The sequence below is a fragment of the Curcuma longa genome, chromosome 1, assembly GCF_044706935.1.
Source record: "Curcuma longa cultivar G26 ecotype Majalengka, Jawa Barat chromosome 1, ITB_CL_G26_1.1, whole genome shotgun sequence".
Taxonomy (NCBI): Eukaryota; Viridiplantae; Streptophyta; class Magnoliopsida; order Zingiberales; family Zingiberaceae; genus Curcuma; species Curcuma longa.
In genome coordinates this window covers 18,712,391-18,736,496 of record NC_133861.1, presented here as the reverse complement: position 1 = coordinate 18,736,496, position 24,106 = coordinate 18,712,391, and the positions used below count along the sequence as shown (strand labels likewise).

The 24,106-nt window shown below is 38.8% G+C and overlaps 5 protein-coding genes across 7 annotated transcripts; 1 reads left to right on the top strand and 4 right to left on the bottom strand.

Moving 5' to 3' along the window:
• Positions 1–963: 963 nt before the first annotated feature.
• On the top strand, positions 964–4,291 carry LOC141839221 (putative lysophospholipase BODYGUARD 3). Its single transcript, XM_074726918.1, has 3 exons — positions 964–2,070; positions 2,159–2,358; positions 3,647–4,291. The coding sequence occupies exons 1-3, from the start codon at positions 1,120–1,122 to the stop codon at positions 3,966–3,968; spliced, it is 1,473 nt and encodes a 490-aa protein (XP_074583019.1). The 5' UTR covers positions 964–1,119; the 3' UTR covers positions 3,969–4,291.
• An 841-nt stretch (positions 4,292–5,132) lies between these two features.
• LOC141832504 (NAC domain-containing protein 43-like) lies at positions 5,133–6,384 on the bottom strand. The gene is made up of 3 exons (XM_074720009.1): positions 6,210–6,384; positions 5,872–6,134; positions 5,133–5,764 (listed from the first exon to the last, which is right to left on the bottom strand). Exons 1-3 carry the CDS (start codon positions 6,382–6,384, stop codon positions 5,243–5,245), a joined length of 960 nt encoding a protein of 319 aa, XP_074576110.1. The 3' UTR covers positions 5,133–5,242.
• A 319-nt stretch (positions 6,385–6,703) lies between these two features.
• Positions 6,704–7,111, bottom strand: LOC141825409 (uncharacterized). The gene has a single exon (XM_074712793.1). It carries the CDS (start codon positions 7,109–7,111, stop codon positions 6,704–6,706), a length of 408 nt encoding a protein of 135 aa, XP_074568894.1.
• Positions 7,112–9,142: 2,031 nt separating this feature from the next.
• LOC141832473 (protein NRT1/ PTR FAMILY 5.2-like) lies at positions 9,143–11,500 on the bottom strand. The gene is made up of 3 exons (XM_074719982.1): positions 11,356–11,500; positions 10,986–11,203; positions 9,143–10,673 (listed from the first exon to the last, which is right to left on the bottom strand). Exons 1-3 carry the CDS (start codon positions 11,486–11,488, stop codon positions 9,237–9,239), a joined length of 1,788 nt encoding a protein of 595 aa, XP_074576083.1. The 5' UTR covers positions 11,489–11,500; the 3' UTR covers positions 9,143–9,236.
• A 1,156-nt stretch (positions 11,501–12,656) lies between these two features.
• LOC141832482 (uncharacterized) lies at positions 12,657–18,766 on the bottom strand. 3 transcript variants are annotated; one of them, XM_074719988.1, is made up of 12 exons: positions 18,175–18,761; positions 17,764–17,880; positions 17,464–17,653; positions 17,177–17,343; positions 16,902–17,076; positions 16,002–16,063; positions 14,257–14,338; positions 13,658–13,715; positions 13,438–13,568; positions 13,265–13,357; positions 13,122–13,192; positions 12,657–12,996 (listed from the first exon to the last, which is right to left on the bottom strand). In XM_074719988.1, the coding sequence occupies exons 1-12, from the start codon at positions 18,642–18,644 to the stop codon at positions 12,870–12,872; spliced, it is 1,743 nt and encodes a 580-aa protein (XP_074576089.1). In that variant the 5' UTR covers positions 18,645–18,761; the 3' UTR covers positions 12,657–12,869. The 3 variants fall into 3 exon arrangements, with proteins under 3 accessions (XP_074576089.1, XP_074576093.1, XP_074576101.1); XM_074719992.1 differs by having other exon boundaries at positions 12,968–13,053; positions 18,175–18,766; XM_074720000.1 differs by having other exon boundaries at positions 12,976–13,063; positions 18,175–18,765.
• Positions 18,767–24,106: the final 5,340 nt, after the last annotated feature.

The window sequence follows — 24,106 nt, the reverse complement described above, 5'->3', positions numbered from 1 at the left end:
AGTCATTGACCTAACTCAATTTGACTTTTAACTATTTTGCTTGACTTTCGATTATTCCGATGAGCCACGTGTAGACCGACTGTCCACCCATATCAGTATTACTGTTCTTAATTATATGTTAATAACATGCTCTTTGTTGAATCCTACCTTCGTACACTATGTGACATGATAGCACTTTTAGTACGGCGATCTGAACGCTAATGACATCATTGACGGCAGATTTAGCCGAGTCCTAACTCTATACACAAGCCTAATTAACAATAATTCTACACACTAATAACATTTTCTCTGTAACTAAATTGGAATTAGGGCCAAAAATGATTTCCAAACTACACGAGGGTAAATTTTGAATTATACTGTCGTGTGTATAATTCTTGGATTATAATAATCTTCGTTAAAGATATAAATAATTATAAAAAAATATTAAATTATTAATTCAAACGGTTTAGGCCCAAAGGGTTGTGGATTCGGTGCCTTCAGCGTCCAATACGGGGACAACTCCTCGCATGGAGACGACATTGTCCCATCCCACAATAACATCGTCACACTTGAGGCGACCCCAGAACATCGCTGCTCATCTAAAAAAACAGTAAACTGAATGATTTTTTTAAACAAAAAAAAAAAGGAAAAAAGAAAAGAAAAGGAGGAATCGCACAATATAAAAAAGAGGGCGTTGTTAAACGCGGTATTCAACTACCACCCACCTTCTTTTCCTTGCCCAACAAACCCTTTAAATGAAACAATCAATTCCTCTTTTCTCGCTCTCCACATAATCAATCAAACCTCCCGACTAGGGTTAACTATCTAACCCTCTGTTTTTTTTAATTTTTTAAAAATCTCCCCCGATTCGATTAATTGCACGTCGCAGTTTCTTTAAATCCACCCCATCCCATTACTACCATTAAGCGTTAGATCACTCTTTATTTAGTTCTTCCTTTCCCTTCTCGTGGGCTGCCTCCTCACTGTTCTCCTCTTCTCTTCTCTGCTCTGCTCTCCTCTCCTCTGCTTTGCCGGTGGTTGTAGCTCCTGCCCTCACAAGCCACCCAAAACCCAAACCCGCAAGCCACATTGCTGATATAGATTTAGCAGCAGGGCGCGGGGAGAGGCGGAGGAGGCGCGATGAAGGGCGGTGGCGGCGGCAAGGGTGGCGGTGATCAGTCCTTGCTCACTCTCGCCGGGGAGTTGCTGAACTCTGTCGTCAGCTTCCTTGTCTTCTCCTTCCTCGACGTGCTCGACGTCGTCCTCTGCCTCGTCTACAAGCTCATAGACTACTTCATCGAAGCCGAGTGGAAGCCCTGCTACTGCTGCAGCTCTTACGCCGGCAGCATGGTCGGTGGCGGCCGCGGCGGCGGTAGCAGTTTCTTTTTGTCTGTCAACAGAGGTCCCAAGGTGGTCCGCCTCTGCTCCGCCAAGCTCCAACTCGAGGACGTCTCCGACACGCTCTACTCCCGCCCCTCCCGCGTCTCCGAGTTTTCCCGCAAGGCAGCCGTCGCCGTCGCCGCGAACACCAGCATGTCGGTAAAGTCGCCAGCGCCACCGGCCGCCTCCTTCGCCGTCAGCGCCAACGTGATAGAGATGCTCCGGGGGAAAATCGACGGCCGACGGCATCGGCGGCCCCAGCCCATTCCGCTCTGGTCCGACTGCGACTGCAAGGTCTGCAACTCCTGGAGCCGGTCCTCCTCCGCCGGGGGTGAATCCCGGCTCTACGTCCACGCCGATGGCCCTGGAGACGGCCGGCGAGGGACGACGTCTACCGACGTGCTGTTCATCCACGGCTTTATTTCCTCCTCCACGTTCTGGACCGAGACGGTGTTCCAGGAGTTCACCGAGGAGACGCGGTCGCGCCACCGGCTCTTCGCCGTCGACCTGCTCGGCTTCGGTCGGAGCCCCAAGCCGGCAGACTCCCTCTACACTCTGCGAGAGCACGTCGACATGATCGAGAAGTCGGTGCTGCAGGTCCACGACATCAAATCCTTCCACATTGTCGCCCACTCGCTCGGCTGCATCATCGCGCTCGCCCTAGCCGTCCGCCACCCCGATGCCGTCAAGTCCCTCACCTTGCTCTCGCCGGTGAGCAATCCATAACTAATCCCAATTAAGCACTGTTCCATATTTTATACCATCCAAGTACTCATGAATCCGATACAATGGATCGCAGCCATACTTTCCGGTGCCGAGAGGGGAGGACCCGACGCAGTTCGTAATGCGACAGGTGGCGCCCCGCCGGGTGTGGCCGGCGATCGCCTTCGGCGCTTCCATGGCATGCTGGTACGAGCACGTGAGCAGGACAATTTGCCTGCTCATCTGCAAGAACCACCGGATTTGGGACTTCCTCTTCAAATTCTTCACCCGAAATCGGTAAATTCCCTTTTTCCTTCAAATAATTACCTTTCACAATCTCTTCATCATCATCGTCGTCGTCCTCCTTCTTCAATTCTTCTAGAATTTACCATACATGCAATTATTGAATCCACTCCTGGATGGTGGTCGATCGAAGGCCCAATTAAACCATCTCACCAAACCAAAACGAAAGCGATAAAAGCAAGCCTTTCCTCGCCAGTAGATCCGCGCTAGCAACAGCTCCACACACACCATTTGCTTTCATTAATTCTCAATTAAATACAGGCTCCGGCTCACGTCAACCATATAAGCCGGCAGTTAAATGTGGGTAATTAACGCCCGTCACGCTACACTCTTCTGTAAGAGGTGGAATTAGTCACCTTAGCGGTTTCACACGATCGCCCTCAGCCATGTTGACGCTACACTTAATTCGAGAGTGAGGAATAAGTTGATCTTGATTGGATTATTCTTTATTTACGACCGTTTAACTGATCGATCAATCTGATACATTTAAACACTTAACCTCCACCTGATTATCCATTGAATGGGTCAATATAATGGCGGAAGCTACATCCCTTAGGGTCCATGCCACCTATTCTCCAGAGATTGGGCCCCTCTTTGTGGGCCATATGTATTGAAGGACAACCAACACAATTGGAAGCTGCAGGAAGTGAGTATGTGCCTTTTCTGGTTCACAGCGGTGACTAGGCAAATTATTGACCTCCATACTTATTGCACCCTCTCAAAACCCCGTACGTATATATTTAACATGTTTAGGGATCATTTATCTCTACACGAAATTTGAGTGAGAGGTCTGTCACCAGCTCTAAAATTAGTTAGAATCTTTTATTAATCATGCGGCACTATTGCCAAACGGATAGGATGAGGCTGAAGAACAATTGGGGCAGTTTTTTTTTTTCAGATCCTATTTTTTGCTTCATAGAAGTTTTGAGACAGGATTGAATTGCGTAGTTGAGTGCTAACACTAGTAATGTGATGAGGAGATGAGCCTAACCGACGTTATCATTTTGGCTTCTATCAATTTATGTATAGAACAGTGGGGTGGGGGTACAATTATTAACAGAGGTGAAGTGAGTTATTACTGAAGCACATGCCACATGCACTGCGTTTAATTCCATGGAATCTGCATAGTTTTCTTCCTTCACGGAACAGAGTATCACCAAAAACGTTTTCCTTTTATTAGGTTAATTCCTAGAATTTTATTCCGGCAATCATAATTTGTTGTATTTCAGACTAGAAATTAGGAAGAAGTTAGTTTTGATGGTAAGTCATGTTTTTGGTGCAGGATCCGGACGTTCATGATCGAAGTGTTCATGTGTCACACGCACAACGCAGCCTGGCACACACTGCACAACGTCATCTGCGCGAGCGCGGAGAAGATGGAGAGCTACCTGGAGACGGTGCGGGAGAAGCTGAGCTGCGACGTCCGCGTCTTCCACGGCGACGGCGACGAGCTACTCCCCGTCGAGTGCAGCTACGACCTGGCGGCCAAAGTCCCCCGCGCCCGCGTCAAGGTCTTCCAGAAGAAGGACCACGTCACCATCCTCGTCGGCCAGCAGAGGGCCTTCGCCAGAGAGCTGGAGCAGATTTGGAGGGATAATGATTGATTAATCCATCGAGGAGAAAGAAGAAGAAGAAGAAGAAGAAGAAGAAGAAGAAGAAGCACACGGCCGAAACAGGGGCCGCGTCTCGTCTGAATTATATTAATTTTCTCTGCTCATGGGAATTAATTAATCGATTAATTACTGATTAAATCCTCTTCTTGATTCTGCATGTTAATTCTCCTCCTGTTAATTATTGTCTCGGTCGCGATCTGGAAGGGGGACTAGTGTCGATATCTGGGGCTTGATCTGCCAGTGAAGTGTATGAAAAGTTAATACAATATATAAGCAAATTAATGTCACAGTTGTGAAGTTGGTAACTGTATGAGCTGGTGATGCGCTAGATTTCAGATTATTGAATTTAGATGGAAAATTTTAATAAGATAGTATCGTTTATTTTCCAGATTAATCGATTCAAAAATTGGATATCTGAATTATTTTTTAAAAAAATCTGGTAAAAAGATTTTTGGGCTTTCAGCTCTCTGTTGGGCCAGCAGGCCGATGTTGCTGCCCAGCAACAACGCTATTGCATGGAGGGGACCAACCAACGGCCTAGATAGGCTGAGGCCATATCTTCTGTTAGTTGTGGTAACAATCAGAGCCATCCATAACAACACTCAGCACGTGACTGCATAGTGGGGGCCTCTACCTTTTTCACATTAAAATAAAATGATTGTTCTAACTTTTTTAAGCACGTCGACGTACCAACACTTCTGGAACTTTTTAGAAATCTTTGTCCAGAACATTAAAATATCTGCTCATTGAGGATTGACAAAAATAAAATTAAAATAAAATAAGAATGGATATTTGTTTCTAAAATTTTTAGGATGTATTTTTTTTTTGTTTCAAAATTTTAATGTCAAAATTTTTTCGTACACGTTTAAATATTAGAGTTTTCTTATGATTTATACAATAATGATAAGATATTATTTATTCATGTACAATAGCATAATTAGGTGGGGAAATGTACTAAAACTTTTTAAAAAATATCTTTAATGTTTTAGTAAAATAAAAAATATTAAAGTAATTTAAAATTTTTATTGAATCATGAAAGGTATTTTAAACGTTACCCTCAATTTAAGGTCACGTGGGCAACACAATGTGATATTTTATTAAAAATAAGAAAAATAGAATTTTCTTGAAAGATTTATTTGCTTCTTCTAACAGCATTCTTTATATATTTATATATATAACACAGCGGGTAACAAGCGCTGTACGATTAATGCTCCCTGACATGGCCAGCGCAACTAACAAATCTCACACTCTGAGGCTACGATCGCTTAATTTTGAAGGGACACATCGCCAATGTGAAGCTGGTAGTAGTCCACGGCGAAGAAGCTCGGAGGATGCGAGCACAGAACTCCACTCAAACCCGCTGCGTCCTCAAATGAGGGGATCATTTGGTTAGCGTGATCCATCTCCGACGTAATAAACCGGTCGAGAGCGGACCATGATCCGCCGGCGACTCCGTCGTAGCTTTCGATGCCGACCTCAGGCTCCTCCGCTCGAACTATTTCGTGTCCGGCGCAGTCGTCGTCGGGGATTAGCCACGGAAGGGGAGTCGGACTCTGCAGAGCCGGAAGCTTCGTGGCTTCGCTCGCCGTCGACGTCGACTCTTCCTTGTTGCCGGACCTGCTCATGTAGTGGAGGATCTGGCGCAGTGCGCCGTCGCAGTTCACGACGTCGAAGCTCTTCTGCTGGCTGCTGCTGCTGGCGGCGACGTTCTTCTTCTTGAACACCCTGCACACCACCCAACCGTCTTCTTGGTTTGCCGCCACTTCGCCCGCCCATCCAGTCGTCACCTGATCAATTAATCAACAAGGACGACATTACGATTAATTGATTCTGTAGTCTCTTAATTAATTGTTGTAAAATGCTAGCTACTAATTGTGTATTCATGGCGTCGTACGTTGATTAAGTAATCGTCGAGTCTGTATTCGTGCATGATCCATTCGGACTTCTGGCCATGGGGGGCGCGGCCTTTGTAGAACACCAACGTCTTCCTCATCCCGATCCGTCCGACGCCCGCGTAGATGACCTTGTCGCGGCCGGTGGCCTTCCAGAACCCGGCCGCCGTCGCTCGGTTGGTTCGCGTCCCAGTCGGGTACTTCTTGTCCTTGTGGCTGAAGAAGTACCAGTCGTTCTGCGGCGTTGTTCCAATCTTGCATTCCTCTAGAATTCGTTTATTCATCAAATTAATTAATCAAGCTGTAGATATGCACACGATGCCTCGATATATATGCATACCTTGAATGTCCCATGGCTCGAGCTTGTTGAGGTCGACGTCGCAGATGACATCGAGGTCGATCTTCTCGCACGCCACCTTCTTTCTCAAGTAGTAATTCAGGAGCTCCTCCTCCGTGGGATGGAAGCGGAAACCCGGAGGCACGCACGACGTCTGCCCGTTCACTGTGATGCTCATCTTCAACAACTAAATTTTGTTAGGACTGGTGAGCTCGGGACAGTGCATATGTATATAGTGATTGAATGCTGTACATGAATTAGCGCACAATACTATTCCATGTCTTGGTCACTTGTATAGCTAGTTTAAGTACTTTGTGGTTGGAGGTGGGGGTTAGTTTAGATAGAAGCCAAGCCACCCACCGCTTCCCTGCCAAACCTGTGCACAGGGGCGGAGCCAAGATTCTTTCGAAGGGTGGGCCAAATTTTTTTAACAAATTGATATAAAATAACAAATATATTTAGATTATAATAAAAAGTAACAATTATCTAAGAAATGCTTAAAAATCAGCTCTTCGTGTCTTCAAATTCTTGAAGTCTTGAATTATATCATCATAATCATATTTCTTTACAATTCCACCTTCTATGTATACAAGCAAACTATTGCTAAGAAATCCATCTTCCATCTTACTGCGTAATCTTGTTTTAATAATCTTCAAAGCAGAAAATGCTCGCTCAGCACTAGCTGTGGAAACTGGAAGAGTAACAAGTAGACGAAGCAATCTGTCAACCAAGTTATAAGCAGTATGTCTACTAGTTTCAACCAAACATCGACACAACTCTGTAATTGTCCCAATCTTTCTCAACTCAGCATTTTGAGAAATATTCAAAACAAAATGATTCAACTGATTCTCTAGCACATACTTATCTTGTAGGCTGAAATCCTCTGGATAGTATTTTCCCACCATTTTGCATATCTCTCCAGCATTAAAGGATCTAAACTCATTATAAAGGAGTATTGCTAGTCAAGATTTACCTTCCATTGATGGTAAATGAGAATTTGTTTTTTGTTAGGTTGATTACAAGAGACAAGTAAAATCTAAAAGAATATATTAAAAAGGTTGTGTTCATTACTATGTTCGTCAAGAAATGCTAGTTCCATCTGTTCTGAGTCAACTTCTAATATATGTTATGTTGATAGCTTATATTCAATCGCCTTGCTTAATGATTCATCTAGGAAAATCAGATACAGGTATGAAAAATATCCTAAATTTCATTTTAGAAATTGTGAATTGATACTTGTAACTATGATTTAAACATATTATTATGTAAAATTAAAAATGGATCCTTTATTTATAACAGGATCAAATTTTTCAGGACCTGAAGATCATTAAGGGTAAACTCAAACTTGGAGAATTAGGGTAGAGTCTCTTGTAAGGCCATTGTCATGGCAACAATGAGCCATGCTAGTATTTGCAGTGCATACATTGATTAATCAATCATGCATTATGCTAGCAATTTCTAATTCTCTGGCATATACATCCTTTTTAATCAATTCGTCGCATCTACCTGCAGTAGCATTCCCTTTAATTTCACCTGTCTCAGCCTGCCCTTTTCAAAGGGCTGCCAATTTTTGTGAGGCCTATTGGTCAGTTTGCATATAACTAAATACTAAAGGAAACTTACTGCTGCCGGAAGAAAAAATAGGGAAAATACTAAAGAAACTTACTGCTGCCGGAAGGAAAAAATAGGGAAAATAATAAAGGAAACTTACCGCTGCCGGAAGGAGAAAATGAGGAAGGCGGCGCTGAGGCGCTGAGCGCTCGCGATTGCAGGAGGAGTGGAGGACCGGAGGCGGCGCTGAGCGCTCTGCGCTCGCGATTGCTGCTGTGCCGCTGTGGCCTGTGGCCTGTGGGACTGGAGGCGGCGCTGAGCGCTCGTTGTTGGAGGCAGGCGGCGCTGAGATGAGAGCTCGCGATTGCGGGAGGACCGGTCACCGGAGGCGGCGCTGAGCGCTCGCGATTGCGGCCGTGGGAGCGGATGCGAGGCGGCGCTGAGTTTGCGGGAGGACCGGAGGAGAAGACTGAAGACGATCGCGGGTCACGGACTCACGACCGTGGGAGGAGGAGGAGGCGGTGTCGGCGTGTCGCGATTGTGGGAGAGGAGAGGCGGTGGATCGGGTTTTTTTTTTACCGAGTAAGACTGGGCCATGGCCCAGGTTGGCCCACCAGTAGCTCCGCCTCTGCCTGTGCATGCAACGATCGAGCACGCGAAGCAGGGCAAGCTCAAGAGAGTGTAGCAACATCTGAAAGGCATGACAGCTGACCTTAAAAATCTCCAACGAAAGCACAAACGAAACTACCAGCATAATTAGGGGCACGAGGAAGAATACGATCCCATCACGATCATCTCCCAGCTGCTCCGGTGCAACAACCACTACTGCAACAACTATGACAAGAACGGCAATGTCGATCAACGACAGCAGCGGAGAGCAGCCACAGAAACGAGAGAAGGCGTTCTAGAAAGAGAGAGAGAGAGAGAGAGATGAGATGATGGGGAGTTCGGAGGAACAGCGTTTTCAGGGAGCCCACTGTTATGTGTTGATGGGGCAATATGATCAAGTGATAACAGACACACTCGATCACTTCACTTTAGTACACGCCCATCGAGTTTGCGTGTATTCGTGGTCCTTGTCGAACAGATTAAACGCCTCCTTCATCGACACCAACTGCTGCTCCGTCAGATCCTCCTTTCCCATCGCAGCTGCTTTTCTCTCGCTATTTTTCTGCGCACCCTCTTTCGTTACCCCGCCGTTACCCCTTTGCAGAGAACGAAGCCAAACAGGGAAAGGCGGAAAAGGGCAATATTGTAATAATGTTATAAATACTAAAAAAAATCACCATTTACATGTTCCAAAATGCCTCTACAATTTAAAATAATTTGCAGAAAATCAAAAGAGCATTTTTTTAATCAACGCATTTTCTAATTAAGCTCAGAATTCCAGAAATCTATTAATTGAGCGATATATTTGCCAAATATTATTACATTGACATCTTTGCTAAGACACTTATTATAGTAAGCTCATATGATCGTTCAAGCACCAATAACTTTATCCTCATGAGCTGAGCAATCCTCCTCCGCTACTTGGTCAAAAACCTCAGCCTTGTACACATACAGCTTACTGACGTAGAGGAAGAAGACGAAGTTGAAGAAACTGAGAAATACCAGTAACGCATAGTAGTAATCCAGATGCGAAGCATTAAGTTTGTTCAAAATCCATCCCTTTCGAGCACCGAATTTCTCGGTGATATTAGAGACAGAGGAGAGCAGAACACTGCTGAGAAAATTCCCAATTCCATATGTAGTCAAGGAGAAGGAGGTGCCGAGGCTCTTCATGCTCTCAGGAGCTTGGCTGTAAAAGAGATCCACCAACCCAACGATCATGAAGGAATCAGCTACTCCCATGAGCGCAAACTGCGGAAGCAGGACGAAAATGGTGCGGGGGACTACTTCCTTCCCGCTCTGCACCAGGCCTAGATCCCTCGCAACCCGCAGTCGCTGGTTCTCGGTGAGAGACGCGACCAGCATCGCGACGATATGGAGGAAGAACCCGACGCCGATCCTCTGCAGCAGGGTGATCCCTCGCGGATTCGCAGTGTACTTTTTCATGATCTTGACGAAGTAGCGGTCGTAGAGGAAGGTGGTCAGAATCATGAATATTGTCACGGACGTGGCGAAGCTGGCCGGAGGGATTTGGAAGTGTTTGCCGATGTGGCGATCGAGGGTGGTGCATTGCTTGACGAAGAGAGTATTCATTTGAGCGACCATGGAGGCCGGAATGACGGAAGCAATCCATATGGGAAAGAGGCGCACCATTTGTTTGGTCTCCTCCACTTCGGTAACCGTGCAGAGCATCCATGGCGATGGCGTCCTCATCGAACCAACAACTTTTACAGCGGCTTTGTTCAGAAAGCTCAAGGAATTCGTGGGAAGGATTCTGAGCTTGTGATGATTCAGTTCATGGAGTTGGACCAAATTCTCGGGGACAGTCACGTTCCATTTTCTGGCGGCGGCCACGAGGACTCGGGCCATTCGAGTGAGCGGACTGCCGTGGACCATCTTGTGCCTGTAGAAAGGAGTGCCGGCGAGGAAGATTAAGACCGAGAGGAGGAGGCCAGCGGTGGGGATGCCGTAGCCGACGGACCAGCCGACGTTGTCTTGGATGAAAACCAGGAAGATGTGAGCGAAGAGGGAGCCGAGGAAGGTGCTCAGGAACCACCAGTTGAAGAAGGAGATCTTGTGAGCTCGTTCTCTGGGGTCGAAGTCGTCGAATTGGTCGGCGCCGATGGTGGAGATGTTGGGCTTGGTTCCACCGGAGCCGAATGCGATTATGTAGAGGGCGGAGAAGAATACAGTCAACTGCAATGTGGAGGTTGGCTTGCACTCGGCGATGGCGTTATTGCCATGAACGTTGCAGGGTGGTGGCCTTAGTGACCGGAAGGAGACAGCCACCGTCAGGAGACACATACCCTACACGTTAATTAACTGGGGTGAGTATTTGAACACCTCTGTAAAAGTCAAACTCTGCATAAAGTTACAAGCAGCTTCAGTGGCGCACTACGTCCAGCAAATGGAAATTAAGATCAAGAACAAGCACGATATCCATTTATATTTTAGATGGAAATTATTTGTGATGGAAAGTAAGATAGAACAAGTACACGATTCTATTTATATTTAGATGTTAAAATAGAAATTAAAGCCCTCGATCATACAATTGAAACACGAAAGAATATATTGTATATATTATGGTGATTGTCTATGTGAAGATAGATTAATTATTACCGTAAAATAAAGAGCGGCGGAGATGAGATAGGTCCAGTATCGCCCAAGATATACGTCTGCAACAAAGGCACCAAGAACAGGCATTAAGTACGAAGTCCCGACCCAATAAGTCACATTGTTCGCAGAAGCCACGGTGCCTTGGTGCAGCTCCCTCGTCAAGTATAGAACTAAGTTGGAAGATATCCCGAAGTATGCCATCCTCTCAAAAAATTCATAAACTGCACAAGATTTTAAATAGATTAATCACAGTTATCCAATGATATGATCAATTGAAGGGTCTGCGCATATACAGAAGCTTAAGCTTTATATGACAGAAAGCTATCGATATGAAGCAGCATATGCAATATAAAAATGTGAAGTATAAACGTACCTACAATAAAATAACAAGCAAACCATCCTCCTCTCTTGGATCGTAGAACAGGGTTGCCTTTGAGGTCAACAGAGCCATCCTGAGCGTAATCCTTGTCTGCTGGTACCTTTGGTGATGATGATAAGCCCTCCATTGGTGACCTCCAATAAGCTGACTATGGTCGATATGTTGTACAATGTTGTTAGCTACCGGCTTCATTATTTATAGACCCGGATATGGATATTAAGTTATAGCTAAGCTTGATAATAGGCTAATGAAAAAATTGGCGGAGGTGACCGACAGAGTATATACACAGTGGGTACAGTCTGTGCACCACTCAAACCCAAGGTGAGCAGTCATGTAAATTGACTAACACTAGCAAAATAATCCTGCCTTCTTGGATCGCAAGATGTATAGGGTTGTCTTTGAGGTCCACTGAGCCATCCTGAGCGTAATCCTTGTCTGCTGACACTTTTGGTGGTGGTGATGATAAACCCTCTGTTGTCAACCTCTAATAAGTTGGCCATATCCTATATATATATGTGTGTGCGCGCGCCGCAGTGAATAAAAGAGCACCAACACCACATTATTTGTTGATCTGCTACTGAAAAGTCGCCTAAAGTCGACTATGGAATAGCTCTAATCACAGTTGTGATCATCTGCTCCTTTGCTTTCTCCAATGGAATTATAATAAAGCAGACGCAATCATGTCACGCCATTCATTGTTCCGACGCTTGAATTCAAGTCAAATTACAGTATAATGTAGAACATTAGTTGAACAATGCTATAACTATAGATAAGAGCTAATTGTTTTGAACTGATTGAGAGACTATTTGTTCTGAACTAGTAGAGAAGGATACATTTGAACGAACAACACCGAAACAACCAAAGACAGTTTCACCCTGACTAGTCATCTCTGAAGGATCATAAATGAAACTCGCTGAATGTTCTCCACCTGTCCATCTCACACTGATGTCGAAACATGCCAGGCGACAAGCATGGTGGTGACATCAGCAAAGAGAAGGATGAGATTGGTACCTGCCCTTGGTTGAGCGGCCATGTGAGGTTGAGCTTGGAAGGCAGGCGCCGCACAGCTGATCATCCGGCTCAAGAATATGGAATGACGTTCCCTATCTGTTCAGTACATTGATCGAATGACTGGAAAGAAAGGCACGGTAAGCTTTCCTATTCTTCCTATGTATTTTCTATTGGCATCCTACGTGGCACCCGAGTGCACAATGCTCACATGGGGTTTAAAAGGATTACATTAGTAATGGAATATACGTTTGGATCATTAGCAATATCAAACACCGTTTGCCCACTTATCAACGTATTTGCTTCTTTATATAATGAGGACTGCTCTTAGACACAACATTTCCATTTCTATTGTAAGACAAAGATTTCAGCCTTAGTGCACACGTGAAACCTGGCCAAAATATAAAGGAAAAAAAAGGCAACAATTATAGGACAAACTGACGATATATCAGAAAGGCCTTTAGCCAAGTTGCAACCATATTAGTTTCATGTCATGTAACTCAGCTGCTGTTTTTCATCAAGGGTTGTGATTGTGCTCTATCGTCCCTATGAGAGCTTTGAAGTTTCTGAAGCGAGCGATACTGTAAACGTACACTTTCTCCACTGCTGAGAATCTTGAGCAAGTACCTGCAGATTGTATACTAGTGATGTAACCGAACAAGAATTTCTAGACTCGATATTATGCTGCAGAGATCTGCTTAGATTTATTTGCCATGTATATTTAAAAAGATTGGAGGTACCGATGAACGTACCAGCCATTCAAGCATTGAGACGTAACTATTGCTTCCCTTCCCACAAATTTATCTGGAGTTCTCTTGTTTCCCTGAATATAAGGTAACATCAGTTTCATTTCCATATTGAGCCTAGGTTAAGTTTGCGTTTGAGATGATTATACTTTAATCAAAACTTTCTCATTGACTACAAATGGATATTGAACTCCCTTCGGATGTCTGGTACTGTCATCCTCTGTGGCAATCTCCCCATTGTCCTGTAGACAAATTAACAACACATCTCAAAACATATAGGAAAAGGAGGGGAAATGAATGAATGGGCATCCATCCAAAATACATGAACTTTGGATAATCTCTTCACTGCTTCCATTTGTTCACCAACTTCCTTCCTACGTTTGCGCAGAGTAGCATTATGGAAGAGTTTCCTATCATCCTCCAGCTTTACTGTCGAAGCTGCAGCTTGCAAAGCTGAAACGAAACGTCCAAAAAAATACATTTATATCTTAGACGAGAATCAATTTGCAGATAGAATTTCCTAAAACTTGAGCATAATTTACCATAATTAGGGACCAACGTGTCTGCCTCTATCTCTTCATTGCATATATTACATCTGGCCTGATTTGAAAACAAACAAAAGAACAAATGATAGTCATCATTATTTCTGTGACTAATCAACAAAGCTCGTAAGAAAGTTACACACTATAAAGAATCGAGAAAACCAAATAACATCTCCAATTTTAAACAATGATACAGATCACGCTAATCAAGATCACAAAACCAACACTAGCATTGACTATTACTGAGGAGAGTATTTTTTATTGCAAAGAAAGGCCACTTTTATTTCTATTCCAAATTATTTGCATGCATATTTACTAGAAGGTACTAATTAATACAATACCACAACCAATTAAAAATTTTAACTTAAATTTTATGAGGATTAGAATGATATTACTCCCATAAGATTCTCAAAAAAAGGCAGTATCAAGACTTCAAGATTCAACACTTTGATTCAAGACAGAGTTGTAAGCTTTAAATTTTTTTCCTAACATAAAAGATCAATAACAAAAAAAAAAAAACAATTAGCTTACTTAGAAAACAACTTGACTAGTTTGCCTCAGAAACTCCTATAAAAAAATACAAGGAATGCTATGCATACCATTTCTATTACTTTCTTCAGCATATGACCACCAAAAGAATGCCCACAAGAAACAACCATAGCATCCTCAAGAAATGCACCTCTGATGCAGAAAAAGACAAAACATGAGTATCAAAACTAAACAAAATTAAAAAAAGGAAGTATGGAAAAAAGAAAACTACTTTCAAATTCATCAAAAAGAAAAAGAAATAGTATTACGGTTGAGGAGAACCACAATTTGCAACTTTATTTACATTCAAAGCAATGGTGAAGAAAACTAAATAAAATGCATCTCAACTGTTGGACTTGTGAAAATCATTAGAAAGTGGAAAATGTTAATTTTTCCAAATTTATAAGGAAAGGTGAACAATTATCAAAATTAGATGTAAGATGGATGAGCGACAAATTTCAACATTTTCCAAATTTAGAGAATTCTCTCAATTTTGTTTGGTCTAGCTTGTTAACTATAGATTTTATATGTCATCTTTTGAACAAATCAATATCAACAACACCACACATGACACATCCATGCAAGAACATGAACTTCGCTACTTGTTTCTTAAATCTTAACCACCCAACACTCAGATACATAATGTGTTAGATCAAATTATTATCAAAAAATTTTCCTTCTAACTTGGAAGGCATGTAATGATCTCAGAAAACTCAAAACCCCCTCTCCATTCTAAAGTCCCAGTTTTTATGTAAAACTCTTGCAAAAAGGTTATCCATCTATCTTAATATTCCTTCATAGCATAAAGAGATGTAAAACAGAATTTTAGAGTCTTGTGTGATGATTGTATACCTCTTAGGCAAAAAAAAAAAAAAAAAAAAGGTAAAAAACATAAGACTATAATATAACCAATCATACTTTATCAATCAAGGGAGTTAAGCCGCCAGGAAACAATTCATTAACTTATTATCCAGAGATAAGAATGCTAAAATAGATGCCTAGAGTTACTATAAATATAAATCCATAAAACTATTACTGAGGAACAATTAGGTGTAGATGATAAAATAAGAAAAAATAATTTAATATGGTATAGGCATGTTCTGATAGGCTAAGATGGTATAAACATGTTCACAAACAACAATGCAATTCAATGTGATTTAAACATATGGATACTATTGGTGTTGTAGGAGCCTTATGTTGAGTATAATGATGGGCTATGATTTATGTAACTGACCCCTAATAGTTAGGACTCAAGTTTTTGTGTTATTGTTGTCTACTTTAGCTATATGTTTTCTGAATTGATTTCCACAATTCAGTTCTCAAATTTATATTTTACTAAAATCCCATCATTCAATGCAATATTATTTGCAAATAACACATACAACACAAACTAATTATTAAGTGATTAGTAAATTCATGAAAAACTTACGTAAAAGGACCAGGATTTAAATATACACCCAGTTGTAATAAAAAGAAATTGTAATACCTCTGACAAATGTAATCTCATTATAACATGTTTGTTACTACCCTCGTTATTGCTTTTCACAAATGTAAAACCTCTATGCATATCTTTTTACTCACCAAATTCTCTCCCCAAATATCTGTTCAAAATTAAAGACCCTTTCCAACCAATATCAACAATTTTAGGTAGTTATTAAACTCATCAAACTGGCCCTCCATAAGCAGAGGAAAACAGAAAATAGCACTTCAAATTATAACAAAAGTATATAACAATACAAAAATAATTTAAATTAAACACAATATTCAAACATGAAGGAAGTATAACTGATGGAAATATAGGAGACTGGAGACCTACGACAAAGGATCTGAAAGTATGCTTCTGAGAGATGGTTCCTTAATAAGGTCGGTTTGTGTTTCCTGCAACATAACAGCTTACAAATAATGACAATCAAAAATACCAAAAAGCTACAAATTGGCATGCTGAATTGCATGCAAAATCATATTTCCTACAGAAGGAGAAAGGGATATTGCTTCGGGCACACAGGATCAATCATGAGTGAAGAAGGCCATGGAACCGTTGTGTATGACAGAACCCGTTAATGTTAATATTGATAGATACGACAGGAAATAACAAAGAAGATAACATTGAAAACTTGCATCTCATTATTTTTGTTCATTGCATACTTCTAGATGGATTACAACACTTACAATTAAGACTGCAGCAGTTACAAATAAGTAATCAATTGATGCTGCATTCTATGCACATCAATATTAGCATAGTGCCAATACCACTATTGATCATGCTAGTATAAGTTAAGGCTTCAAACTTCAACCAACAAATATTGATGTCAAACAACTCCTTCACTGAATGACTTGAAAACAATGTCCAATGTGGACCTTGAAAACATATGTGATTAACCTCACTCTTGCAAGAAACTCATTCACACAATGGCAAGATTTATTCAGGTATTATTAAGATTTCCTACTAAAAAAATTACAAGAGGCTCCTCCTGCAAATATGTATCGTAAGTTAACTAATTTTCAAAATATTATTGTTGATTCATTGCAATATTATCTAGATTAACACTGAAATTAATATATTTCTTATGCAGGTAAACATGCCAAGTGTGAGGCAGTTGAAGTAATGGAAATGGTCAAAACTTTGTCCAATATTAGTGTTCAAATAATAATGTAGAAAACAACAATGAAAGAATTATATGCGGCAAGCAAGTCAATACAAGAATAGTTAACTCACGTAGACATTATCAGGATAATTGCACATGACATCATCTTCAGCAGATAAGTCATCCATTAATTGGCTTGCTAATATTGGTTGGTAACTCTGTGGTATGACATGTCCAGCTGCAGCAATTGGTGAACAATCCAATATTGCATTACGCCGAGGCATGAGCTTAAATGTCAGTGATACCCTACAAACAGAGCAATTTCATGATGGTAAGTGGGGACCTTAACAGCAAATGTAAAAAATAATAATAATAAATTACAAATATATAAAAGAGAGATTCAGACCTTCCCCGACTTATTGTGCTAGGAAAACACTCAGGAATCATCCTATACGAGGCAGCTGGACGAAGTCCAGCGGTAGCATGGCTTAGAGCCCTTCCAGTTAGTAGCAATAGATTGCCAGGACCAGAACTCCCATCAGCTAGGAACCAACGATCATTTGGATCACATACCTACCAAAAGATTAAATAGATAAGTTTGCCAAAGTATGGCAGCATAATAATATCCAAATGAACAAATATGCCGATACAAATTATATTGCTCTTATTAACAGAAACAATAAGATTAATTACCTGAATCCCAGGACTGTCAGAAGCAATTAATGTCAATAAGCCCTTTTCAACTTCAGTGATGGAAGACTTTCCACCTCCAACTTGGTCCTTGCCATTACAGTATGAAGCTTGAGAACAGGAGGCAATCAGAACTGATGATGAAACTTCAGTAGCAGGCAAGGGTGTATCATCAAGCAAATGGTTAAAAACACTGAAAGTTGTTTCAACAAATATTAACTGAATTAATCACAGACAGATATAGTAACCTGCTGAGACACTAGAGTATAGAGTATAAAACTATATAAACAAAAGGGTATTTACTCGCTTCGGAGTCGAAGATGTCTTGCTACCGCACAAAGTGCAGCACGAGCTGCCTTTCCCAAACATCTAAAGGCATCATCCATGCATGCAGGAGCTAAGTCCCCATCTTCCAAAGTCCTAATAAAAATCATAATAAACTATGACTTAACATGATCATAAGGTGTTGAGATAAAAGCACATGATTCAGATGCAGTGGAATTAAAACTGAGCTATCAATCAATGATGTAGAGGACACACTGGTAACTGAGTCAGATGCAATTGAAGAAGGCATCTAAGCAAAAGAATGTATAGTAATTGTTCTAAACTACGAAAGGAAGCACAAAATATAACATCCGCCATTACTGGTACAGTACACTCGTCCAGTCATATTTAGTTGTATTCAACAGTGAAAACGTTGTATAAAGTATTCACCTTCCAGCACGGTAGGTGTAAACACCCTTGCCTGACTTCCCACAAACTTGAACTCCGACGCCCGCAACATTGCACATGGCCCTGGCCTTAAAGCAAGTCCTCGCCGAGTCCAACGCACATTTCAAAATCACAGCCTCGTCCGAGCCAAGCTCAATCAGCACGGCGTTGTGCCTCATCAGAGACCCCGACAGTTCCTCCACCGCCTTCGAGTACACCCCATCGGCCGCCCCCTCGAACGGCACAATGTCCTCCAACTTCACCTTCGCGACGGGCGGCGCCACGTGCTCCACTGAGTCGTGCCCTGAAGGGTGGCGGGCGGCAGGAGCGGGAAGGAGGGGAAGGGGGTGGAGGCCGAGCGAGAGGGAGGAAGAAGGATGCGAGTGGAGTGAGAGCGGCGGCGGCGGCGGCTGCGACGGCGGAACCGGGGCCATAGAGGAGGAGAACATCTGCACGACCCGGCCGCCGTTCATGGATCATCTCGTAGGATTGGCTAGGGTGATGGGGGAGTCGGCCCATTCCGGTGGTCGGGAATCGCCATTAGGGTTTCTCTTCACCGAAGTCCACAGATGATCAAGAGGCAGCTTTCTCATTTCCTTTCTCTATTTTATGTTTTTTTGACTTTTTTTCTGGTTGCGTTTTTCTTTCTTTCTTTTTTTTTAAATATATATATTTTCGTTCGAGCGTCGCTGCGAATCCGAAGGAAAGACGATATTTGGATTTGGTTCGCGAAAATACTTATAATCTACATTTTTTATTATTAAAAAAATTATTAAATTTATATTTAGATTTTTATAGTTAAATCTATTCGTTTCAAATCCTAACGTCTTTTTACATTTTTATTTAAATATAGTATAATCTTTTATTTGTTTCACATTTTATTGTTATACAGTGTTAAAATATTTAATTGTTTAAAATTTATTAATCCACTGCTAAGAAGACAATATACGTCATTTTAATGATTATTGACTAAATCTGTGTATAATTTGTTGAGTTGATCAAAATAGTATTTGGCATAAAAATTTATTTAAGTGCTACATTTTAAAAAATATGCTAAATTTAAAAATAAAAAAATGCGTGATATAAAAAAATCGATCATTTATAAACATAGGTTAATATCTTAAATATGGAGAAATATGAAATAGAAAATGTTTTGACAGAATAGTTTTATCATTTTTTCAAGAAAATATATTTAAATATTTTCAAAGTTAATTTTATAAGAATGGTTTATTGATATTCTTCAAATATATTGTATTTTTTATCGATAAATATAAAATTATTAATTAAATTGACCTACACATTGTATAAATAATATCTTTTATTAGTAATAAAAGATAAATATTAATCGTATATATGAAGATAAATATTACTAGTAATGTAGTTTTGTATGCAGAAATTAAAAAGTTTGTATTTTTTATATCAAGTATTCAATTTATACCGATCAATTTTAGAATATATGGTCCAACTCTCCATTTTGTCAGCTCGCGGATTAGAAATTTTTTTTTTAATTTAAAACAAAAGTAAAAATTTAATAGATTTGTAGGCTTAACGCACTTAATTCGCAATCGGCTTCAATATTTTCTATATATATTTTTTATTTTTTATTAGACTTGTGGGCTTAACCCACCTAATATGCAACCAAAACATAAAAATTTCATCTTATATATGCATATACAATTTAGTCTTTTATGACTTTTACACTTTCAATATACTTTACCAACGAGTATGTGACAATGGCTTAACAATCAAACCATGCACGTTATTTTTTTAAAATTTTCATCTCATAAAGGAAGAAAATAATATATAAATGCATTGCACCACTCTCAAGGAGGATTTGACTTTAAGACAATGTCCTCGGGACAATGGTACAACGGTAGGACATCCGGATTGTGACTTAGGGACCCACGGTTCGATCCCCAACTACGACGTATTTGTAAGAATTTTCTTCCAAATGGGAAATACAATCAAAGGATAATGGGCATCTGGATTGACCGCCGTATGCGCTTCCCGATTTACCCTGGTGGTCGGTGGGAAATTTCTATGGGACCGGACCGACCACCCCCAGGAATTGAGTCCATGAGACTGACTGGGATTTATCATTTTTTTTATAACGTCAAATTATAACTAGGACAATTACATAGTGTGTAAAAAGTTTTAAGATTTATTTTAAATATTTTTTTTACACCTGTGTACTTTCACTCATGTTAAATCCATTGTTGTTCTTATGTTCTCGTATATCATTAATGTCAAACCCAACTCTAAAAAAAATGATAAATTCCAATCAGTTTCATGGACTCAATTCCTGGGAGTGCCCGGCTCGGTCCTATAGAAATTTCTCACCGACCACCAGGGTAAATCGAGAAGCACATACGGCGGGCAATCCAGATGCCCAGCATCCTTTGATTGCGTTCCCTATTTGGAAGAAAAATTCTTACAAATACGCCGTAGCTATGGATCAAACCACAGATCCCTGGGTCACAACCCGGATGTCCTACCGTTGCACCATTGCCCCAGAGACAATCAAACCCAACTCTAATTAAGGCATTCACTTAATAATCCAAGATGTCAATCATCTTTAACAACTCAATTCAATATTCTTTTATTTTTGATGTATTTGTCGAATCATCTAAACATCATAACACTATAGGCATTTGTTCTTGATACTCACATTTGGAGTATAATCAAATATTACTAAAAAATATTTTGCATGTTTAACTTTTACAATGATTATCCTTCTCACTTCGTTTTTGAAATATTTCTTAGAGTCTCTATTAATTTATTCTGAATTTTGGAACTAAAATATATATATTGACATTTTCTTGTTTCATAACATCAAACATGCTCTATCATTATTACATCAAATCCAACAATCATTTCTATCATTTATAAAAAATAATCTATTGTTCTCGATATAAATTTCTTATCATTTTTTTGAAATGTCAAACTATTTTTGACAAGTATTTTCGCAATAGAAATTATCCTTGTTAACGTTACCTCCAACGTCGTCTTTATTTGTTAATTTTAAATTGTATACTACAATTAATTGTTTGATTTTTTTTTAAAGCACTCATGCAATCCATATGATTTCTACTAACTTTATACTTTATGATGTTTAAGACTTAAATGCATATTACATGAATCTTTATATTCATTATTATCCAAATTTCTTATTCTACTCATCATTTATTCAGTCTTAAATAACTTCAACATAAACAAAATATTTTATCCAATGAAGTAAAATATACCGGTCAACTCCTATCTAATATCTGTCCATTTACCATTGCGATGAATTAAAATATTTGTTGTCACTATCCGTAGGGAATAAAAAATCATCCATTTTTTTATTAATTTATATTAAATAATGACAGATATTATCTCAATTTATAGGATCTTCATCAGAGTCAAATTTATTTTTTAATTTTTGAGAGTTTTCTTTTAAATTCTCATTCTGCTCAACAAAATTGATAACCTCGGTGAATTCTTCATTTTCATAATGATTTTATTATTCAATTATAAAATTATCCCCTAATTCTTCTATTTCTATTATGTTACTTATAATAAAATATTTATTAATATTATCAGTTTGACTTTGAGTTAATACTTTATTCATTTATTTTATTTTTCTCTTTTGAGCCCGGACATATATTTTAAAGGCATTTAAAATATTTTTTATTATATTTATTAAAATTATTGAAATTAAATATATATTTTAATAATTCATAATAAAATTAATTTAAATCTTAATTTTCATCTTCAATACTATTTTTAAAAAATTAAGACTTTATTCAAATTTAGAGATTTTCAAATTTATACCTCAAATTCTCAAAATTTCAACTCTACACAAAATTTATAAAATTTATTAACAACTAATTCAAAATTTGAATTAAAATCAAATTAAACAATAATTGAGTTGGATTTTACCCCTATCAAATTCGATCAAATGGATCAATAATTTAAACAATAAAATAATTGAAATCGAAGGTTAAGGAGAGGACAGTTTCACTGGTCGTCGTTAGGAGAGGAGTTAACTGACGATGATATGCAAGTAGAATGAGATAGATGACGGTTTAATTGATGGTGTCGTGGCCATTGACCAACAACATACAAAAAGAAATCCAAAAACAATCAGAGAGAACAAGATTACAATTTACGAATGGAACTCTATGGAACTCTGGAAGAAAAACAATAATAGAGGATTGGAATCCTTACCGAGGGGTTTTAAATCCAACCTGCGACAGCGATAGAGGGCAGGAAGTGGGGCGGAGAGATCAAACAACGAAGACAGGCGTACACTCGGCGAGGACTGTGTAAATATGGCGAGACCTGTGTAAATATGTTCGGTTTTAAGGCATTTCTTAAGACCGTGTGAGTTTAGAATAGAATTGTCAATTTCTTATTGAGTTAACCCATCCTATTAAATAATTTAAACAGATTGGATTGATATTTTATTAATCCATTTTAAGATCAGTCCAGGTGGGGCGACTCCGTTTGGGGTGACTTGTGCGAGTGGTGAGCTTGGGTTGATATGCGGATTGAATTTTTTTTTTTCAAAATTTAAATTAAAATGAAAAAACTCAATGAACTTGTAGACTTGAGTTGATTTGCAAGTTGAAAAAAATTATTCTAAAATTTTAAAATTAAAATAAAAATTTTAATGGATTCGTGAGGTTGACTGATTTAATCTGCAATCCAAACTTAAATATTTGAATATTTTCTTTATATATTTATTTGGCGGGTTCTTGGGTTAGTCCCTTAATTCACAATCCGTTTTAAGTTGAGGATTTTCTAATCTGTCAAGATGGTGGTTCAATCTATCACATTCGGTCTCGTTCTATGATGAGTTTTTGATAAATCAGTTAGCTCCATTATTGGTTGATTCATTTGACAATACTAGTTTTGTACCCTCTCTTGCATTGTGACCACCAGCAATACTAAATATAATTAAATAATAATAATTTTTGAATCCCTTTATAGGTCGGGCCGTGAGATAGCTACTTGACCTCATAGAAAGTCAAACCCTCGATATAAAAAAGTGACTTGACTGAGTTTAGTGTCATTAGTTATTCAAATATAAGAAATTTTAAATTTTAATTATTTAAAAAAAATATTTTACTTCTTACCACCCTATCATAGCTGAGGAGGAAGGGTTATTAAGTTAGTTCCATTTTCATGGAATGATGAATTAAAAAAAGGTAAAATTATAGGGAGTAATACTAATTATTGAGCACTGCTTTTCCCACCCCCCAACAGCGCACGCCCCCCCTCCCACTTCCTCTCTCTCCTCTTCTAATGACAGTTTTATCCTTTTCTTTGTATTTATTTATTTATTTATTTAAAATTTTTATTTATTTTTATTTTTTAATTAATTTTATTTAAAAATAACTCTCATATATTTTTATTTTTATTTAGTTTTATTTTTTAATTAATTTAATTTATTATTATTTTCATCAATATGATATTTTTTAATTTTATTTAATTTTTATTTAGTTTTATTTTTAATCAATTTTGTTTATTATTTTTTATCAATACTTTATTTTTAGAATTTTATATAAATTTTATTTAGTTTTATTTTTAATCAATTTTGTTTATTATATTTTTTTGATTTTATATAAATTTTATTTTTTAATTAATTTTATTTATTATTTTTTTCATAATACTTGTATTTTTTTCAATGTATTATTTTTTAAATTTTGTTTTTTTATTGATTTTATTTTTTTGTTAATCATTTTTTTTTCAATTTTTTTTATCAGTTTTATTTTTTTGAATAAATTTTTTATATGTTTATAATCTTTTATTTATTTTTAGTTATAAAGTTTAGGAGTTATTATTTATAAAATTATATAATGTTAAAAATTATATAAAATAAAAAATAAAAAAATTTGATAAAAAAATAATAAACAAAATTGATTAAAGAACTAAAATAAATAAAATTTAA

What these genes read in the sequence shown, in the direction of transcription:
- LOC141839221 (XM_074726918.1), top strand. Translation starts at nt 1,120, where the DNA reads ATGAAGGGCGGTGGCGGCGGCAAGGGTGGCGGTGATCAGTCCTTGCTC. An exon ending in CCCTCACCTTGCTCTCGCCG is followed by an intron (nt 2,071 to 2,158) that starts GTGAGCAATCCA and finishes AATGGATCGCAG; the next exon opens with CCATACTTTCCGGTGCCGAG. An exon ending in AAATTCTTCACCCGAAATCG is followed by an intron (nt 2,359 to 3,646) that starts GTAAATTCCCTT and finishes TTTTTGGTGCAG; the next exon opens with GATCCGGACGTTCATGATCG.
- LOC141832504 (XM_074720009.1), bottom strand. Translation starts at nt 6,384, where the DNA reads ATGAGCATCACAGTGAACGGGCAGACGTCGTGCGTGCCTCCGGGTTTC. An exon ending in CGAGCCATGGGACATTCAAG is followed by an intron (nt 6,135 to 6,209) that starts GTATGCATATAT and finishes AACGAATTCTAG; the next exon opens with AGGAATGCAAGATTGGAACA. An exon ending in TCGACGATTACTTAATCAAC is followed by an intron (nt 5,765 to 5,871) that starts GTACGACGCCAT and finishes TTAATTGATCAG; the next exon opens with GTGACGACTGGATGGGCGGG.
- LOC141825409 (XM_074712793.1), bottom strand. Translation starts at nt 7,111, where the DNA reads ATGGTGGGAAAATACTATCCAGAGGATTTCAGCCTACAAGATAAGTAT.
- LOC141832473 (XM_074719982.1), bottom strand. Translation starts at nt 11,488, where the DNA reads ATGGAGGGCTTATCATCATCACCAAAGGTACCAGCAGACAAGGATTAC. An exon ending in TGCTTGTTATTTTATTGTAG is followed by an intron (nt 11,204 to 11,355) that starts GTACGTTTATAC and finishes AATCTTGTGCAG; the next exon opens with TTTATGAATTTTTTGAGAGG. An exon ending in CCGCCGCTCTTTATTTTACG is followed by an intron (nt 10,674 to 10,985) that starts GTAATAATTAAT and finishes ATTAACGTGTAG; the next exon opens with GGTATGTGTCTCCTGACGGT.
- LOC141832482 (XM_074719988.1), bottom strand. Translation starts at nt 18,644, where the DNA reads ATGAACGGCGGCCGGGTCGTGCAGATGTTCTCCTCCTCTATGGCCCCG. An exon ending in ATGAGAAAGTTTTGATTAAA is followed by an intron (nt 13,193 to 13,264) that starts GTATAATCATCT and finishes CCTTATATTCAG; the next exon opens with GGAAACAAGAGAACTCCAGA. An exon ending in TCTCAATGCTTGAATGGCTG is followed by an intron (nt 12,997 to 13,121) that starts GTACGTTCATCG and finishes TACAATCTGCAG; the next exon opens with GTACTTGCTCAAGATTCTCA.